The sequence below is a fragment of the Triturus cristatus genome, chromosome 3_2 (genome assembly GCF_964204655.1).
Source record: "Triturus cristatus chromosome 3_2, aTriCri1.1, whole genome shotgun sequence".
Taxonomy (NCBI): domain Eukaryota; kingdom Metazoa; phylum Chordata; class Amphibia; order Caudata; family Salamandridae; genus Triturus; species Triturus cristatus.
The window spans coordinates 779,077,880-779,093,147 of NC_140584.1; the positions used below are offsets into that span (position 1 = coordinate 779,077,880).

Below are 15,268 nucleotides of genomic sequence, written 5' to 3' on the forward strand. Positions count from 1 at the left end.
CTGAGAAAATAGCATTTAAAAGCATATCAATATCTATACGCGCGCACCGTGCGCGCACAGTGCGCGCACCCTGCCGTGCACGAGCGCAATTCTGATTAATTGTTAGATGTCGGTAAGCATTCGAATCGGTCGAAACCAGGAAGTGTCGGCCACCATTTTGTCTCTCGCAGTCTGAGGGGGTAAAAAGAAAGGTGGAGAACATGAAAAGGGGGCAGAGTGGACAGTTCCTGACCCCCTAGCCTTGGTCAGGGGGTCACAGAAGGACCCCCAAGGGAGAAAAAAACATTTTTTTTAAAAAAATATCGCGAGGTGCGCGCACCGCGCGCGCACGGAACGCACTGCGAACCGTGGGCGCTCGGTGCATGAAGTGCACCGAGAGCCCACAGCGCGTGCACGGTGCGCGCACCTCGCGATTTAAAAAAAAAATTATAATTAACGGTGCGCGCACGGTGAAAAACCTGAAAAAAACAAAACTTAATAAATACATAACTTAGCATTTAAAAAACCGTACAAATTCACTGAAAAAACCATAGATTTCACACTCGTTATAGTTACGAATTAGCATTTAAAAAAACCTTGCAAATTCACTTAAAAAACCATAGGTTTCACACATGTTATAGTTAGCTGGACATTTCACTCGTAAAAAAACAATGAAATTTCCCCGTTATAGTTAGTGAAGGCAACTATAACTCACGCGACCGCAATCCTCTGCTGATGACGTCAGATATTACATCACTGATGACATATGTGTCTTTATGAAAAATAAATATTTGTAATATATGTATAGCTAAAGATTAATGGAAGAAGACATGGGTAAATAAGTGTCTAAATACAGTGATGTAATATCTGACGTCATCAGCAGAGGATTGCGGTCGCGTGAGTTATAGTTGCCTGCACTAACTATAACGGGGGAATTTCATTGTTTTTTTACGAGTGAAATGTCCAGCTAACTATAACATGTGTGAAACCTATGGTTTTTTAAGTGAATTTGCAAGGGTTTATGAATGCTAATTCGTAACTATAACGAGTGTGAAACCTATGGTTTTTTCAGTGAATATATATATATATATATATATATCTTAAGAGGCCATCTTAAGCTTCCCTCAAGGAGGCACAAAAAACTGCAACCTTAGGGTGGCATTGCATATGGTTGCCCTCGTTTTTTATCAAGTCATTCGGCACAGTCAAGGCTGCCCCATCTTGTTTCAGGACAAGAAAGCACAATTATAATTGTAATATGATACAGAAACGTAATAAATGGGGCATAATGTTAAATATCAGCCTCATTGAATGTTAATTTAAAAAGTACTTCCTGAATTGTTTATGCGGATTTAAGATTATACACTCCTGCCAAAATTATCGTGCAAAACTACCTAGCATTAAACATACGTGCAGAGTTTTCTAAAACATAAACACCGAAACGTTCTTTATTTAATGTAAAATCACTGTATTTTATCTGCTAATATTCGATTGAGGAAGAGGCGATGACTGGCACATAAATATGCTGGCACATTAGTCATCAACAGCATTCAGAATCCTCCGATCTCACTTTATCAAACTGACTACGGTAGTCTGTTTCACAAAAGAACATGCCGAATTACAGTGCAGACGAGTGCAGAATGTGCAAATGTCGGAAATTCCCATAGCTTGCAGAAAATGATGACCACCCTTTTGTTCAGTTTAATCCAACATTGCGTGATGTCTATAAAGCCAGATGCAGCAGGCCTGTTAATTGAGACGCATACGACTTCACATCTCCCGTGCAGATCACTCCAGCCAACATGGGCAAGGTAAGACTGGAGAGCCGTTTGTACAGCAAGCAGCCTACTATTGCGGTTTACTCAGCTAACAACCCTTGAGAGAACAGTATCTTTTACCTATGCGTGGTTAGCCATGTTGGTATTTCTGTGGCTTTTTGGTGTTTTCTTGTGCTTTATGCGAGGATGTGTTATAGGGGGTGAGCCCCACCGCTCATTTTTTGCGAGATGGACTTATTTTTCATCATCATACTTTGACCCAATGCAAAGGGGAAAGTGGTTGAAAACAGAGAATAAATAGGGAAGATAACGACTGTAAATCAGTGACAAAGGGAGAAAGCGTAAATGACAAATAATCTGAAAGAGAGAGCTAAAGAGGCAGAAAGTGTAGGATGATTAAACAAAGAGGCATGAGAGGAATAAAGACCAATACGAAGCCTTGGTATTCAAAAACTCTTGCATAAAACAGTACCAGTGTCTCCTTTAAAAAAAAAAACTATTTAAGTAATGAAGATTCAGACAAACCGAGGCCCAGATGTAGTAAGACTTTGCACCAGCACAAATTGATGCAAAACAATACAAAATAATGTATGGTGTTTACAATCCAACAACAAAAGTGTTATGAGCTGGAAAGGTGCGCTTTTTTAGGCTCAAAAAAAGCATTTTGGTCTGTTTCGTGTCACTTTGAGCCAGAGGATCATTAATGGGTTGGATAAGCGCACAAACCCACAGGTTTTGATATAAAGTCCAGCATTCTAAGGTAGCCAGACGGTGCTGTGTATAAAACATTAACAACTACTTGAAGAAGGCATAAACAAATAAAAATGTATTATTTTATCTGAAAACCCCCATCACACTGCATGTATGGTGCAGTGCACAGCACACAACCACTGTGTGGGATTTTTCAGGGCGTGTCTAGGCATGGCTATTAGTACTGGAAGGCTATGCTTCCAGTACACATCCTATGCTTGACAGTGCACGCTCAGCACTGGCAGCCTTGATAGAGCATCATTCAGCACAGGACATGGCAGCCGCAGCCGGCCATTCTTAGTAGATAATGCTCTGCGCCATGTCTTCCTCATTGCGCAACGCACTGCAGGAAATGTGGTCCCAGTTGTCTGACAGTTCTGAGGCTGCTCCCTTGAGTCAACTTAAAAGGCGCATTAACCAAATCGTATTTAGTCATATGTCCGAGATAAACTAGAAGTTCAATCTGTGTACTTATGTGAGGTGCACCTAGCGACAGTCTCTGCAAAGGCATACTTTCATTTGCAAGAGGCGGTCCCAAGCAAGGAAGTGTCCAAGGAGCAGTAAAGGTCATTCTTTCTGTGCCAAAGAGTGGACTGCTTCTACAATACAGCACATTTCACATCCGGTTTTATGAGTGACGAAACAGAGGCACAATAGTAGCGCTTGTTTTTTCGTATTAGAGGAAAACAGCAGTTTCAAATGAATATAACTTGCGAATCTTATCTGGGAAATGTTCAAGAATTAATTGTGGATTTTGTAACAAACGTATGTCTGCGCAGGAATAAAAAAAATATTTTTTTCATTTTCCTCTTGGTCACACGAATGTTTTTCTACTCCAGACTTTAGCCCTGGCACGCGCAACTCAAAAGCTTTTATGTAAAGTAGCTAACATGAATAGATTATAAATCAAAATAGACATAATTTACATGTCGGGTAGCTGATGGAAGTGCGTTGACCAAAAGTTGCTTTAGGCTTTACATTGAAACATATTTACCTTTAAGATCCTTTCAGGTAGAAAGTGGTTTTGAATGCATCTGAGTATTAATTTTGATTTTTGCATGAGCCTTTCGTTTTGTCTATTTCACTGACAATGTGTTGTGCGCTATACAGAGGGCGGCTGGTGAAGGTGCGTACGCGTCATTTCCTGTCCCCTACATGCGATTCCCTGACAAGACTTTGAAGAGACTCTTGCCTGGGCCATGTAAACCCTCAAAAAGAGAAGATAACCGTATTCAAGTATAATTAAAACAAATTTGAATGGTTTACATGTGTTCGCTCTTTCATTATTTTAATTATATCTATTTTGGTGGTAGAAAGGCCTCCTTTAGCTGACAACAACACATCGTTAGACACTTCTCTTTGTTTCGAGTAAAGTTTCTTTGCATCAAGATTTTTTGATTTTATTAAAACTGTACGTAAACTATACGTATTTATAGGGGCTTTATCTTAATCCATTGGTCTGTTAACTGTGTCATTCACATTTTCTTCTGCTCATTACAGTATTTAGCATGGGGCAATGGGTCAGTTCACTTCAGCCAATGGCTAACTTCACGGTGAGTGACAGCATTCTGCCCTTTCACAAGGAGCACAAGGCACTTATGCTTTTTGAGGCCTCAAAAACATTTTTGCTTTTAGTCACTGGTTTTCCTTTAAATTGTCGAGGACCAAGCAGCTTCCACAACAATAAAGTTTTACAAAAAACCCTTGACATAACTAGCTATGACTTATTCAAAACACTGGCAGCGAATGCTAGCCCTAATGGCTCTGCCACTGCTTCTTAGGTTTAGTTTCACTAATGTCACTTATGGCATTTGCCGGTGACATACTTTGCAGTTATAAGTTAATGGACAACCTGAGTTTGCCAGTGGAGCAGCTGTTGTTACAAGTGTTTCAGCTTCTAGTGTCTTGCTTCAGAAAAGGAGCTTTGCTTCTGCATGAGATCAGTCAGAAGCATTTGACTTTTTCATTGGTGACATTTAGATAGAAATCCAGTCCACACAGACATAATTTGAGTCAGGTCATGTATTGCCGGACCAAACTTCAGTATGCTTTCATCTTTCCTAAATCCGATTACGCTGCTTTATTGTATGAGATGAATGAGGCAAATAGAAATGAATTACATTAAATAGGGTAATTTTTCAGCTGGATGTGGGACATGACAAAAGAAGAGATCATTTTAAATGCAACAAACCAATAATAGGTCAAATTTTCAGCATCATAAAAAGGAAATCTATGTATTTTTAATTTTCCAATCACCTTCCATGCAAATAACTTCCTTGTCACCCATGCCGGTTGTGGCACCTTTAGCAAGGGCTATGATGCAAAGTCCTGTATAGAGTTACGTCATGCTGCATCATTTCTATTAAAGTTGTGCAGTAAGGTTTTTTGAGGCTTCTCGCGGACTTGCATCAGTTTTGTTGAAACTGGCAGCTGAGCGGTGAGAGTTTGCGAGGCTTTGCGTTGGTTTGCATCAATTCCAATGAAGCTTCCAGCTGTGTCATGGTTCCTTTGGCGAGATAAGTTTCCTCTAGTACTGGCCAAGGTTTCATAGGCAATGGGTTGCCACTTGAGGGCTAGGACTCAATCTCTCACAACTCACTTGCTCAGTCCATGACTAGGCCAGTTAAAGTGGTCAGCTTGGGTGTCCCTTTTAAAGGTGACTTATTCAGCTCATTTGTACTGGTTGCTGGTCAGAAAGTCCACTCCTTTCCCTTTGGATTCAGGCACAGTGAAGCCTTGTGCGCGCAGCAAGTGCAGTCTTTGAGAGTGCAATCCACTTTTTGGTACAGTCCAGGGGTCCAGCAGGGCAGTCCTTCTTCTCTTCTTCTTTTCCAGACAGTGATCTGGTGAGCTCTGCTGAGTTAACGTATCAATCCTTCATATCTTCATTTGAGGGAGAGGGGCAACCTTGCAAATAGGAACTAAGCTACATCCCTCTAGTATGACTACTTCATCTCAAATGTGGCAAACGTCTAGCCTAGAATGCAACATTCTCCCAACTATCAAAATTGAGAAAATCTCTCCTTGGAGTGTGTGTCTATGTAACCCAATCCAGAGGTGTGACTAACAATTGACTACATTCCCCTTCCACCCCTTCTCTTAATCTAATTAAGTGGCTCCCATCTGGCTAGAGATCAAGGAAGTGTGGGTGGCTGTGTCCTGTGACATCTGTTTTGTGCAGTGGCCCATGCCTTTGAACTCCAGCTTATCTACCCAGTGACCTTCCTGGCTTCTACAGGAAGAAGATCTCCTACCAGCAAATAGTTGTAGTGCTGCAGACCCAGGCCTCTTCACACCTACTCAGAAAGCAGCTTGGCTCAGTCTGGCAAAGGATGACCAATAAGAAGAGGCTGCTACAGGGCTGTTGCAGGTAACTTCAAGATATTAAGTTTCTGAAACTACTTTCCTGTAATAGTTATATCACATCCGACCTTTGCAAGTTGTTAGGTTTACCATTAATTTGATACTTTGAATGATGCGACTAGCTTGCTCCAATAAAAAGTTAGACTTTATTAAATTTAATAAATCCCTCTCCAATTTAGCCAATGGGGCTAATAGCACTAACAGAGAAAAACGGCTTTGGCTGTTTTCCCCTACTAGGGCATATAAAACCCTTTCTGTATTGTCCCTGCTTTTAAGAACTATGCACCCTAACCTTGAGGATCCTACGGCAGATTTTAGGGGTAACTTATAAGTAATAAAAAGGTAGTTTTGGACATTAAAAGGGCCTATTCGTCCAAAGTCAAATTTGGACACAGTTTTATTTTAAAACCAGCCTGCAATGCACGCCTGGTTTTAAAATGAGATCAGACTCCACGGCAGTGCACTCTTAAGTGCATCAAGTCCACTAGGGTCTCTAAACCTACATGCCCTACCATAGTAGGGACTTATAAGTAGGCTCTACTTATCAGTTAGAATTATACCAATAAGCATATACCTTTAGAAGATAGATCACTTGCCCTGGGCCTGCTTAGCAGAGCAGTAGCCACCAGCATCATTACAAAAATGAGTGTGATAAGGGTAAAAGGATGACTTTCCTAAAATCATAAATCCTGGGTGGACTGAAGGTATCACAAATGATCTGAGGCCTCTTGCAGCTATACAGGTGTGCCTGAGTGCCTGGGTGCCAGGGAGCAGTGTAATGCTGCCCTTCTAATGAAATAGCTCACATTGAATGAAAAGAAATGCTGAAAATACCTTTCATTGTCTCCTTCACTGTTAGGCGTGAGTAGCTTGTCAAGACCTGGAATTTTCTTAGCATTTTGGTACTCATAGTGATGCATTCATGAAGTGAAAAATACAAGTTCCAGACTCATAAGAACAAAAACATACTGGGTGAGTTATTTGTACATGACATGGGACATATTGCAAGCTCTCTAAAATGTTTTGTTTCGTCGATTCCACTTCAACATTTGCCTACATTGAATATCACCCTGTGCATCTTACAGGACATCACTGTGTTCACTATAATGCAACATCTCTCTGCCCTTGTACCATACATCATCCAGTTCTCCCATAATGCATTACAGCCACCGCTAACCTCACACACAAAAGCCAGTGCTCCCCCTATGCACAGCATTAATCCTTCCAGTTTTTATGTCACATCACCAAATGGAATACACTTATCCGCCTCCTAGCTGCCTCTATGGCACATCACCACGCATTGCCCTGAATTGCATCACCCAATGATACCCTAAATTTCATTACCCAGTACTTCCCCAACAGACATCACTATTGCTTCCGAGTAAAACAGTACCCTGTGCTCTCCTGACAAACATCACCTTATGTTTCCCTGCTGTCCATCACACACTGCCCCCAATGGACACTGATGTGTTCCACAGTATGCACACCATCATGCATTACTCAGAGACAGATTACCCTGAGCCTTCTGCTGCCAATGTTTATATATTCTTGTTGATCTGTGTCTGAAATGTGTGCATGCAAGTGCAGTGGTCTGTGTGCATGCCCTATATGTGCCCCTGAGTACTTGCATCACAAAAAAAGCCAAATCTGCTGGCTTTGGTAATGCTTGTTCAGTACATGTTTAGAGGATTGTGTCAGCTGAAATCAAGGGGAAAAATGTAGTGCCCATGAAAGCTGAATGACTGACCACATTGGCTAATGAACTCCTCATCAACAGTGAGATCTGCTTCACTTCTATTAATTCTGGAGGATGATTTAGACACACTCCTCTGTGAATCATTGGCCCATTTGCATGAGATTTTAAGGACTTTTAACTGTGCTCTCATTTGTTTTAATATGCCATCTCTTTCAGTCATTTGGTGTAATATTGTGAGCTGGCCTGTAAACACCAAACCTTTTCAAAGTGCACTCAGAGAAAACTTCAATTGAGGCTCCTTGATGCTGACTTGCTTAAAATTACCTTAATTCAGGATTCGGTCAGCTGCACACTGTTCATCATCATCTTGGTTGAGGGGCTTGTTCCTCCTCTCACATGAGACAGCAGAGATTTTCTTTGCAGGTGGAAACAGGTAGTGTCCTTTCAAATTCCATATGAATTGCAGATACTGTAAGCTAGGACTAGTATTTAACTTTGGACTCTCTGCTGGGAACAAGAAGCCAACCTATGTCCACTTTGTTTTCAAATATTGAATATTCTTCAATCAGAGCAGAGTGCTTCTTCCAGGTATTTTCCACCTCCTTCTTAGACTTTGTAAAAAGGTGGGGCAGTGATTGTATTGCCTGCTCAACAAATAAGCATGCACTTCTGATAAAAGGCAGAGTCTCCTCAAAGATCTTGTTATTGCTTATTGATGCCCAGTACAACATAGGAGGGAGAGAGAAGCTCAGGTACAACCAATGTGCAGAAATGCGCCGGAAGAAGAAGTGATACATATCCACCTATGCCACAGTGTTGGAGGGTCTGTGGTGCAAATGTATAAAGGGGCATGTGGTCTGCTGGGTGGGTAGCATGGCAGTCCACCAGTGCTGTTTAAAAGCTCATTGTGAGCCTTAAAAAGCACAGTCCCAGGACCTCCAGTGCACGTTCCTGCACAGGAAGGAACGCACCATGTAGTACATTCCTTCCCATGCAGGAACTGGGGGTGTAAAACTACAGGGGAGCAAAACATGTGCCCCCCTGTGTGCACCCCCATGCACAGAGACACAATTATTGCCTCATTGCCTCCCTTTCACCATGAAAAGAGCGGCGGTGAGGTAACTCAAAATACTTATAATACTGCGGGCAGTCCCGCAGTGTGGCGGTGGTCCGTCGTTGTCATCATCAGACACTTAGCATTAATTAACTATTCATCAATTATTTACGATGTCCTAAATAATAAATTGATTAGGCGGTAAAGGAATTAAAGACGACTGACCACCCCAGATTTTGTCACTAGTTATCAGTGACACAAAAATCAAGCTCAATTCACTCTGGAATGGTCAAGGTTGCTTCACAAACAAGCCATGTTATTCTTCATCAATGATTCCTGATTCCTCCCACACTGATCTAGCAGGAACCTTACATATCCTGAACCATCTTGTGGCCCGGTGTCATTTTAAGAATTTTTGAGGGCACTAGGCAAGAAGTATTTTAAGGTCCTTCTTCAGAACAACTATGAGTTTTATTGCCTATTTTCTACTTATTCAAACCCTTTGATGCCAAACAATATTTACCTATACATTAAATGTTGAGATAGAGAAATAGAAGAGAGATACGCACAAAAATCACATTTGCAGGGACCCCTTGAAAGGTGGGTGCCATGTGCAATTGTCCACTGCGCCCACGCTTTAAAAATGTCTCTGTAATGTGACCCCGAAACTGCACACAAATCAAGTTGGGGATAAGGGTTATTTACTGCAGACAGTTCACCTCTAGAATTCTCCACTGCATCCTTAAAAGTTCACGTTGACCATCTTAATCTTGAGACTGGTCTTGAAAACGTAACTTTTTTTGAAACAATGCACACGTCTATCTGGTGTGACAGAGAATGCAATCTCTTCCCAAGACCCCTGCCACCCCATAAATGCTCTAACTGAACTAAACTAAAATGTAACTTCAGTATCAGAAAGTAGTTGACAATGGTATACATCTGTGAAGCACATCATAGAATGAAGATCATTCTGCAGAATAATACTGTTTTTTCTTGGCAGATTATCTTCTACGAGGACAAAAACTTCCAGGGCCGCTCCTATGAGTGCAGCGCTGACAGTCCAGAACTGAGTTCCTACTTCAGTCGCTGCAACTCCATCCGGGTGGAAAATGGCAACTGGATACTGTACGAGCACCCCAACTACACTGGATACCAATACTACCTGAAAAGGGGGGACTACCCAGACTTTCAACAGTGGTTGGGCTATAACGATTCAATACAATCCGTCCGTGTCATCCCACTGGTAATTTTCTATTTATAGCTCACTGCTGTCTCTATATCATTTGTAAGTCACTGGATTATCCAGAAATAAAAATCAATGTGTAATGAGGTTTGCTTGTATTCACCAGCTTACTCAGGGAGTTGGTGTGCAGCCACACAGATGTGCTTTTAATAGGAATTGATTTGAAGAAACCTTACCCAAGCCAGCTTTCCGCAAAATGGAATTCATATTTAGGGCCATATTTATCAAACTTGCATGCAGCACAACGCAGCAAGCCAACTTGCCGTAAAACACAAACTACATTTCTGTGATTCCCATAGTGTGCCCCCCAAGCGGCATTTTGGTTCCTCTCTGAGCTTTTTTTTGCTGCCAGATATATAGCACAAAAACTGACAGGCACCTAAAACCAGCCAGAACTATTGTTTTGCAAATAGTTTAGTTTTTGTTATCTTTGAAGTCAAAAGAGATTCACATTTGAAGTCATATAGAAAGTATTTGCATGTGCCATCTAACTTCCTGCCCCTGTTTCGATGACTGTCCTCTCTGGAGCGGTGTCTGTTTGTCCTGCCCAACAAATATTCCAGTCTGTGTTTTTGGGTTGGACGGCATTTATGCTTCTGCTGTTGATGTCAGACCTTACAATCCAGTGCATATGAGGGACTATTTTCTTGTGACGTATGTTAACAGTGAAAGGGCACTCATCATCATCTCTCATTCTTCCATCAAAGCACCGGGGATCATTTAGGATCAAGATATATGAGAAGGAGGAATTCAGAGGCCAGATGATGGAGTTCACTGAGGATTGCCCTAATGTATATGAAGAATTCAACCGCCGTGAAATCCACTCCTGCAACGTGCTGGAGGGCCACTGGGTCTTCTATGAGGAGCCCAACTACAGAGGGCGGCAGTACTACCTGAGGCCCGGCGAGTACCGGCGGTACACCAACTGGGGAGCAGCCAACTCCAAGGTCGGCTCCTTCCGACAAGTCGAAGCGTTCTATTAAAGTTGTAGTGCTGTTAATATGTGAGCAATAAAAGAGTAAACATACACTTATCCTTTTATTTTTTATGTTTTTTAACGATGTCTCCTTCTGATATTCTTTGTTCTGGATATATATCAATGACTTTATAAAGCTAAAAATCATAATGCAACATAAAAGATAACATATTCTGCTGCTAGAATTGATGAGCATATTTTCTTTTGAAAGCAATAACATCATTATCTATTTGGTTTCTCAACTTTAGAAGTCGGTCTCCCTAGAAAATCTCCAAATTGAAAAGTACTAGTCACGTTAGATCCCCTGTACTTCATGCCCTCATAGCCACTACTTGAAAACACGTATTCTCTGTTACCATGAGCCAGTCAGGCAGGTAGGAAGAGGCTGCACAGGAAGCAGATTGCAACAAAAAACACTTTTTTCACCCTATATTGTACTGCCTGTGCAGGATGTCCTGTCTATGGGCCTGGTTCCCAAAGATAGCAGATCACTTTGCATCAATAATGAGAGAAAAACCACAGAATCAGGGTTGGTGAGATTTCCTTTCCATAAATGGGATTTGATCAAAAGGAAATTCCGCCTTTATGGTGGAATGTTTTTGGGCCAAAGCTCAATATGAGCAGGTTTGTGGACATTCCATGGTTAAGTTCATCAGTTTATGATCACCCATAAGCCTACAAAGGGTGAAACGTTGACGTACGATCTGCCATCCTTGGTCACTGTAACCTTGAATAGATGACATGGTGGGTTACTTTTGAACTTTGAAATTGGACAGAGATCCTTCACTTTTGTGTTAATTATGCATTTATGTAATGTTTGTCAGTCTATGATTGTCACATTATATATCACTATATGTCACATTACTCACCCATAAACGTTTTGGTTTTGCTCATGTTGTGTATGACAGCCATACTTACTAAATGAAATATATGTATATGACTTGAAGCATCATTGGGATGTGTCCGGTTCCCTATTCAGACTACATAAAAAACAATGCCTTTCATTTAACTGGCATTGTATGAAAGGAATTGTAGTTTACCCAACAGAACTATATGTTCTAATACAGCACAGCACAAAAGGCATTTCAGAAGGATTTTCAAAAATCCTGTCTTAAGATACCTGGCCAAGGACTCCCCCTGCAGATCCTTGAACAGGGCTCTGAATGCAGGGATCGAGACCTTCAAGGACCAGCAGATCTCCATCAACGCAGTTGCCTTTGCTTTGAGTCATTGATTGCAACCCTTGTTCCGCAAATGGACAAACGTGGCAATAACGGCAATAGCGAAACAAGCACATGCAAGGCAATAGGTCTGGCTTGCATATTAGTTCATGACTAAAATATTTTATAAAAGCCTGCTGCAGGGGGAAAAAAAGCAGAAAGTGATTAGTTTCTGTGAGCAATGCATATGTGTGATGACGATTTAATGTGTGATGATTCAGTGTACTTTTGAAATGTAAAATAGTCCTTCGTGCATTGCAATGCAAGCCCTTCCTAGGAGGCAGCAGAATGCACTTTACAGCCAATAGCATAAGGTGAGGATGTAATACTTCCTATGAGGCAGAACTATGTATATCTGTACTTACACATGAGAGTAGTTCAATGAACCATTAACAGTCACAAATTCAGAGCAGTTTTCCTGGAATCCTTACTAAATGTCATAACAGTAGATATTTTATGAAATGTGATACCCCTGGCCTCTCTCTTCTCATCATTTAACCTCATATTTCTATTCCTATGTGGATGGCACTATGTTGATCCACTTATCCAGGCTGATGGCACACCTGTTACCATCTTCAAACCTTGCATGGCAGTAAGTCTATAGCTTCCCCTATTTGTTCACCCCACAAATCAATCATGTTCCCCGCTTTTTTTTCCCTGCTCAAAGCCCTACTAAAAGATATAGGACTTCAATTACAAGGTCAACAGTGCAGTGTGCCTACCCATAATTACAAGGTCACATAAAGGCAGGGTAACTTTTCATGGCCCTGTAAATATGGGCCCGTTTCATGCATTACTTTGCATGAAAGGGCGTTCCATGGGTGTTGCTGTGGGTGTTCCCACATCCATAGGGATCACAATAATGAGATGTCTGATATTATCATGCAATCACACTTTTGTCCTGCAAACTTTATTGGGGAAAGAGGCCAAAATGCAGAATCAGTATTTGACACAACAAATTCCGCTTTGCACGTTATGTTTCATTCCCAAGTTGGAAATTCAGAATAGTAGCTAATAGGAGCAATAGGCTGGAGAAAGCTGCCTCCTTACGAGAGCCCCGTAACTTATGTTTTCACAAATTAACCACTACTTGTTTCACGCCACCACCAGTGTTATCAACACAAATACCACTGCCACCACTATTACCACCACCATTATGAACAATACTACCCCAACAATACCAGCACATCAATTACAACCACAACTAGCATTACCACCACCGTTATCAACACTTTTACAGGTGTATGTCAGAGTATTGTATGCAAAAAATCATCTGACATAAATAGTATGTCTTAAATATAATTCATAAACATAGTGTCCCATTTGGTGTATATTTTCTATCATAACTTCACTGGGTTCAAGTATCTTTATTTGATTATATAGTTAGAAATATAAAATGATAAAACACACAGGACATTAACCGACATTAATTTCACGTTAAATAAGCCCTAAAAAGGGTACTCTCTAACAATTCCTAACATCTGTCATGAGGATATCAGATTACGGACATAAATACAATAGCATATAGGGGGGGCGTGGTCTGACGCGCGAACAAGATGGCCGCGAGCCTGTGAAGCTCCGACCGGCCGGTGCCATTCTCTTGCTATTTCTCCTGTTAGGGGCCCCTGCTGGGCGTTGGGTGCCAGAGGTGACGTAGCCTGATCGTCCCCCGATGCAGCGGTGTGAAAACCAGAGCGCACGACTTCTGTATGCGCTGGCGCCACTGGCAGACGACTGTGACCGGCGAACGCAAGGCGGAGTAGGAGTGCAGCGGCCAGCCGCACAACCGACTACACGCCGCGGCTTCACGTATGGATCTTAGGCCGCGGTGGCTGTGACGTCGGGAGCGGACGAACCGGGGTGCGACCGACACGCTTCTGGGGTGGCACACTGGATGGAGGAGGACAGCGGGCGAGTCTCTGTAGATGTGCTACTGACCTGGGACGACTTGAGCTCCATGAGTACGCCATAGTGCGGCCCATCTCTGGGGGAAAAGAGGAGCGGGCGGCGGCCTGCGGATCGCACGCTGGGGGCAGACGGCCTCGGAGGGGAGACTCACTAGTCGGAACTGTGGAGTGTGGGTCCCTCTAACTCCGCCGCCGGAGGTACCCTGGAGTAGGTGGCTGCCGGGCTGCGGACCCCTGGAGACGGTGGAGTGGGTGGTGCCCTTACAGATACTGTGCCAGGTCGGGCGCAACGTGGAGGTGGCAGTGCGTGGCAGGCACGAAAGCAAAGAAAAGCCTGACCTATAAAGCCGATATGTAGAGGTGGCTAGGTGGTGGACCACACGTGGTGCGATAAATGGAGCCCGGAGACGGTGGCCATTTTGTTGGAGGCCCTAGCACATCTGGCATTGAGGAGTAGCCTGGAGGGGGTCTCTGCTGGGGACCTGTTGGAGGTGCTGAGACGCTTTTTGGCAGTGGACGGAGCAGTGTCTCTCACCGTGGATTGCAGTGCCGCAGGACACAGGTTGAGCCTAGCTCCAAAGAGGCGCCAGTGCCCGTGCCGAGGAGCGGAGCTGTGGCGAGACCCAGGGACGTAGCGGCGGTGACATTTGGTGGCTGACGTGGCCCATCGGGCCAGGGAGCTATAAGCGGTGTACATACCCAGGTGGGGGTCAATCTGTTACCCGGACAGACTTTGGACGATTGCTTTTGGTGCCCCGGATCTGAGAGTGAGGCAGAGGGTTTGCAACGCCGACATTTGGGGGAGTGGTGGCCCACGACTGCAGGACTCAGATCATCTACCCGTCGCCTGGACCTCTGATTGATGCCTACAGCACAGCAGCTGGTCATGGGCCGGCTACGCAACGTGACGAGAGATGGTCAGACGCCGGTCGCAAACTCTGGCCAGGTGTCGGAGACTAGAGAAACTGACGCGGCACCGCAAACAGAGATGCTAGCAGATAAATTAGATACAATGCTAGCTGCAGTAGAGAGGATTGGCTCCACGCTAGAGCAGACGAAATCATCGTTGGAGGCCCGCATCGATAAGGTCACAGTGGACTTCACCCTACTTCACGCGGATCACCGCAAACTGATGGATAAGGTGGCCCTACAGGGACAGACCCTTCAAGAAGTCGAGCCAGTAGTGAATACCCATACAGCCGCCCTACAAGACCTAATAGACCGCGTCCATGCCTTAGAAGACCGTGTGGAGGATGCGGAGGGACGTTCTCGGCGCAGTAACGTGCGAGTGGTGGGCCTGCC

General features: G+C 43.3%; 1 protein-coding gene across 1 annotated transcript; it reads left to right on the plus strand.

Moving 5' to 3' along the window:
- The first annotated feature begins 1,744 nt into the window (after nt 1–1,744).
- On the plus strand, nt 1,745–10,892 carry LOC146858100 (gamma-crystallin-3-like). The gene is made up of 3 exons (XM_085646876.1): nt 1,745–1,790; nt 9,621–9,863; nt 10,571–10,892. The coding sequence occupies exons 1-3, from the start codon at nt 1,782–1,784 to the stop codon at nt 10,844–10,846; spliced, it is 528 nt and encodes a 175-aa protein (XP_085503002.1). The 5' UTR covers nt 1,745–1,781; the 3' UTR covers nt 10,847–10,892.
- Nucleotides 10,893–15,268: the final 4,376 nt, after the last annotated feature.

Excerpts from the sequence above, each read along its gene's own strand:
- LOC146858100 (XM_085646876.1), top strand. Across the intron at positions 9,864-10,570 it reads CCGTCCGTGTCATCCCACTG|CACCGGGGATCATTTAGGAT; the intron begins GTAATTTTCTAT and ends CTTCCATCAAAG.